The sequence below is a fragment of the Embiotoca jacksoni genome, unplaced genomic scaffold (genome assembly GCF_022577435.1).
Source record: "Embiotoca jacksoni isolate LCO1_2020_lvr unplaced genomic scaffold, fEmbJac1.0.p SCAF_19, whole genome shotgun sequence".
NCBI classification, from domain to species: Eukaryota; Metazoa; Chordata; class Actinopteri; family Embiotocidae; genus Embiotoca; species Embiotoca jacksoni.
This window is the reverse complement of record NW_027185329.1, coordinates 205001-210000: the sequence shown is the minus strand read 5'-3', so window position 1 is coordinate 210000 and position 5000 is coordinate 205001. Positions and strand designations below refer to the sequence as shown.

The 5000-nt window shown below is 67.6% G+C and overlaps 1 protein-coding gene across 1 annotated transcript in view; it reads right to left on the bottom strand.

Annotated features, from left to right (window-relative positions):
- Nucleotides 1–238: 238 nt before the first annotated feature.
- Nucleotides 239–5000, bottom strand: part of mast2 (microtubule associated serine/threonine kinase 2) — a 118133-nt gene continuing 113371 nt past the window's right edge. Inside the window, 4 exon segments of the mRNA XM_069152908.1 lie at nt 239–992; nt 994–1308; nt 4801–4893; nt 4895–5000. The exon segment at nt 4895–5000 is cut by the window's right edge and continues 352 nt beyond it. Of these exon segments, the coding sequence (XP_069009009.1) occupies nt 330–992; nt 994–1308; nt 4801–4893; nt 4895–5000 (1177 nt within the window). The 3' untranslated portion in view covers nt 239–329.

Sequence of the window (5000 nt, the reverse complement as noted above, 5' to 3'; positions counted from 1 at the left end):
CCGACCCGGCGGACCATGATGCGGGTCTCTGTGGGACGTCCCGGCAGGAAGGGGGCGGAGCCACGCAGTCTCTCTGGGTGGAGGGTTTGGACGGCCGCTGCGGGGCGGGCGGCGAGGCGGCGTGCTCTGTTTTCTGCCCGCTCGGGGAGAGGCGGGGCGACTGAGGGGTGGCGACCTGTTTGGAGGGGAGGGGCAAGGGCTCAGAGGGCGGAGCCTCTGGGACGCCACCTGTGGATGGTTTCTGGTCCGCGGCAGCGCTGAGTCTGACCGGACCCAGGACGCTCTTCGCTACCGTCGTGAGCTGGGACGCCACTTGGTCGACTCCACCCTCAGCGGCCGGAACCGGAGAACTGGAACCGGAGTTGGAGGCGGAGGTGGAGGTGGAGGAAGACGAGGCGCCTGCACCGGCGGCGGCGGCACACAGTCTCCGGTTGTCCGCCTCCTTCTTCTCCTTTGGGACGCCGGGGGAGGAGCAGGAGGAGCTCGGCGTCTCCTTGTCCGAGGCGGTCTGGGAGTCTGCGGTCGCCGTCGTGGTTCTGCAGTCCGGAGAACCCGCGGCGTCCGCTGCAGAAGGGGCGGAGCTTCTGTCCGGCGCCCGGGGCCTCCGCTCTGGGCTCCGCCGTCTTCGAGGCCGGAGGCGGAGCCGGCTTCAGAAACGTGTCCTTGCTGACGGAGATGAAGGCGCTGCCCGGCGTGGAGAAAGGCAGCGGACCCGGAGCGGGTTTGGTGGCGCTCGGCTCCAGCGGCTTCCTCTCGTGTCTCGCGGTGTCCTCCGAGGACGAGCCGCCGTCTCTTCCTCCCGTAGAAGACGCGCCGGGCTTCGTCTCCGACACGGAGGACAGCGTGAGCGACCGGCCGAGCTGCGACGGCCCGGTGTGGGAGAAGGTGGCGTGGGGGGTGGAGGGGGACAGACAGAGGGACGGCAGGGTGCCTCCGGGGCCCGTCCTCACCGTGGTGGGCCTCAGCAAGGGGGGCGGGGCGAAGGCGGCCCCCCCGGCGCCCGTCCTGGCTGTCCTCCGAGCCCTCGTCCGTCTCGTCCTCCGACGAGTCCACCTCGTGGATGGCGTCCTGCTTCTGCAGCGACTCCCTCCGCTCGGCTCGGTCCTGCCGGATGGCCGACAGCTTGTCCTTCAGCTGCCTCTTGCCGGGAGCGAGACCCAGCGAGGACACGCCGAGCCCGCCGTCGCCCTCCTGACGACCCAACTTCCTGGAGGAGGAAGAGGAGGAGGAGGAGGCGTGTTTGTGCAGGCTGCCCTTCTCCACGCCGCCGCGTCCCGCCGAGGACAGAAGACCTTCGCTGGCCGACTCCTGCAGACAGAAGACAGAAGATCAAACTCTCTGGTGTTTTACTTGTGAAGTAACAAAGATGGTGTCGTTAGCGTGTCGTCAGCGTGTCGTCAGCGTGTCGTCAGTGTGTCGTCAGCGTGTCGTCGGCGTGTCGTCGGCGTGTCGTCAGCGTGTCGTCGGCGTGTCGTGTGTCTTCAGCGTGTCGTCGGCGTGTCGTCAGCGTGTCGTCAGCGTGTCGTCGGCGTGTCGTCGGCGTGTCGTCGGCGTGTCGTGTGTCGTCGGCGTGTCGTCGGCGTGTCGTTGGCGTGTCGTCGGCGTGTCGTCAGCGTGTCGTCGGCGTGTCGTGTGTCGTCAGCGTGTCGTCGGCGTGTCGTCAGCGTGTCGTCGGCGTGTCGTGTGTCGTCAGCGTGTCGTCAGCGTGTCGTCGGCGTGTCGTGTGTCGTCAGCGTGTCGTCGGCGTGTCGTCGGCGTGTCGTCGGCGTGTCGTCGGCGTGTCGTGTGTCGTCAGCGTGTCGTCGGCGTGTCGTCAGCGTGTCGTCGGCGTGTCGTGTGTCGTCAGCGTGTCGTCAGCGTGTCGTCGGCGTGTCGTGTGTCGTCAGCGTGTCGTCAGCGTGTCGTCGGCGTGTCGTGTGTCTTCAGCGTGTCGTCGGCGTGTCGTCAGCGTGTCGTCAGCGTGTCGTCGGCGTGTCGTCGGCGTGTCGTCGGCGTGTCGTGTGTCGTCGGCGTGTCGTCGGCGTGTCGTTGGCGTGTCGTCGGCGTGTCGTCAGCGTGTCGTCGGCGTGTCGTGTGTCGTCAGCGTGTCGTCGGCGTGTCGTCAGCGTGTCGTCGGCGTGTCGTGTGTCGTCAGCGTGTCGTCAGCGTGTCGTCGGCGTGTCGTCAGCGTGTCGTCGGCGTGTCGTCGGCGTGTCGTGTGTCGTCAGCGTGTCGTCGGCGTGTCGTGTGTCGTCAGCGTGTCGTCGGCGTGTCGTCAGCGTGTCGTCGGCGTGTCGTGTGTCGTCAGCGTGTCGTCGGCGTGTCGTCAGCGTGTCGTCGGCGTGTCGTGTGTCGTCAGCGTGTCGTCAGCGTGTCGTCGGCGTGTCGTGTGTCGTCAGCGTGTCGTCGGCGTGTCGTCGGCGTGTCGTCGGCGTGTCGTCGGCGTGTCGTGTGTCGTCAGCGTGTCGTCGGCGTGTCGTCAGCGTGTCGTCGGCGTGTCGTGTGTCGTCAGCGTGTCGTCGGCGTGTCGTCAGCGTGTCGTCGGCGTGTCGTGTGTTGTCAGCGTGTCGTCGGCGTGTCGTCGGCGTGTCGTGTGTCGTCAGCGTGTCGTCAGCGTGTCGTCGGCGTGTCGTGTGTCTTCAGCGTGTCGTCGGCGTGTCGTCGGCGTGTCGTCGGCGTGTCGTCGGCGTGTCGTCGGCGTGTCGTCGGCGTGTCGTCGGCGTGTCGTCGGCGTGTCGTGTGTCGTCAGCGTGTCGTCGGCGTGTCGTGTGTCGTCAGCGTGTCGTCGGCGTGTCGTCAGCGTGTCGTCGGCGTGTCGTGTGTCGTCAGCGTGTCGTCGGCGTGTCGTCGGCGTGTCGTGTGTCGTCAGCGTGTCGTCGGCGTGTCGTCAGCGTGTCGTCGGCGTGTCGTGTGTCGTCAGCGTGTCGTCGGCGTGTCGTTGGCGTGTCGTGTGTCGTCAGCGTGTCGTCGGCGTGTCGTCAGCGTGTCGTCGGCGTGTCGTGTGTCGTCGGCGTGTCGTCAGCGTGTCGTCGGCGTGTCGTGTGTCTTCAGCGTGTCGTCGGCGTGTCGTCAGCGTGTCGTCAGCGTGTCGTCGGCGTGTCGTCGGCGTGTCGTCGGCGTGTCGTGTGTCGTCGGCGTGTCGTCAGCGTGTCGTCGGCGTGTCGTGTGTCGTCAGCGTGTCGTCGGCGTGTCGTCAGCGTGTCGTCGGCGTGTCGTGTGTCGTCAGCGTGTCGTCAGCGTGTCGTCGGCGTGTCGTGTGTCGTCAGCGTGTCGTCGGCGTGTCGTCGGCGTGTCGTCGGCGTGTCGTCGGCGTGTCGTGTGTCGTCAGCGTGTCGTCGGCGTGTCGTCAGCGTGTCGTCGGCGTGTCGTGTGTCGTCAGCGTGTCGTCAGCGTGTCGTCGGCGTGTCGTGTGTCGTCAGCGTGTCGTCAGCGTGTCGTCGGCGTGTCGTGTGTCTTCAGCGTGTCGTCGGCGTGTCGTCAGCGTGTCGTCAGCGTGTCGTCGGCGTGTCGTCGGCGTGTCGTCGGCGTGTCGTGTGTCGTCGGCGTGTCGTCGGCGTGTCGTTGGCGTGTCGTCGGCGTGTCGTCAGCGTGTCGTCGGCGTGTCGTGTGTCGTCAGCGTGTCGTCGGCGTGTCGTCAGCGTGTCGTCGGCGTGTCGTGTGTCGTCAGCGTGTCGTCGGCGTGTCGTCGGCGTGTCGTCGGCGTGTCGTCGGCGTGTCGTGTGTCGTCAGCGTGTCGTCGGCGTGTCGTCAGCGTGTCGTCGGCGTGTCGTGTGTCGTCAGCGTGTCGTCGGCGTGTCGTCAGCGTGTCGTCGGCGTGTCGTCGGCGTGTCGTGTGTCGTCAGCGTGTCGTCAGCGTGTCGTCGGCGTGTCGTGTGTCTTCAGCGTGTCGTCGGCGTGTCGTCAGCGTGTCGTCGGCGTGTCGTCGGCGTGTCGTCGGCGTGTCGTCGGCGTGTCGTCGGCGTGTCGTCGGCGTGTCGTCGGCGTGTCGTCGGCGTGTCGTGTGTCGTCAGCGTGTCGTCGGCGTGTCGTGTGTCGTCAGCGTGTCGTCGGCGTGTCGTCAGCGTGTCGTCGGCGTGTCGTGTGTCGTCAGCGTGTCGTCGGCGTGTCGTCGGCGTGTCGTGTGTCGTCAGCGTGTCGTCAGCGTGTCGTCGGCGTGTCGTGTGTCGTCAGCGTGTCGTCGGCGTGTCGTCGGCGTGTCGTCGGCGTGTCGTGTGTCGTCAGCGTGTCGTCGGCGTGTCGTCAGCGTGTCGTCGGCGTGTCGTGTGTCGTCAGCGTGTCGTCGGCGTGTCGTCAGCGTGTCGTCGGCGTGTCGTGTGTTGTCAGCGTGTCGTCGGCGTGTCGTCGGCGTGTCGTGTGTCGTCAGCGTGTCGTCAGCGTGTCGTCGGCGTGTCGTGTGTCTTCAGCGTGTCGTCGGCGTGTCGTCGGCGTGTCGTCGGCGTGTCGTCGGCGTGTCGTCGGCGTGTCGTCGGCGTGTCGTCGGCGTGTCGTCGGCGTGTCGTCGGCGTGTCGTGTGTCGTCAGCGTGTCGTCGGCGTGTCGTGTGTCGTCAGCGTGTCGTCGGCGTGTCGTCAGCGTGTCGTCGGCGTGTCGTGTGTCGTCAGCGTGTCGTCGGCGTGTCGTTGGCGTGTCGTGTCGTCGGCGTGTCGTCAGCGTGTCGTCGGCGTGTCGTCGGCGTGTCGTCAGCGTGTCGTCAGCGTGTCGTCGGCGTGTCGTGTGTCGTCAGCGTGTCGTCGGCGTGTCGTCGGCGTGTCGTTGGCGTGTCGTGTGTCGTCGGCGTGTCGTCGGCGTGTCGTTGGACTCGTGGTTCTGAGATGGTTCTTACCTGCAGGCTCTGTAAGCTCGGCTCCCTCTGCAGGATCTCCTTCTTGAAGTCGGAGTGGGAGATGTCCAGGCTGTGTTTCCGGCTCCCGCCGGTCGCTCCCCGCCGCCATCTTCTTCTCCGTCGCCGCGGCGCCGGAGGGGGACGAGGGCGCGCCGGAGAGCGAGGCGGCGAGCTTCTCCGCCGACTGCACCCTCTTGAGG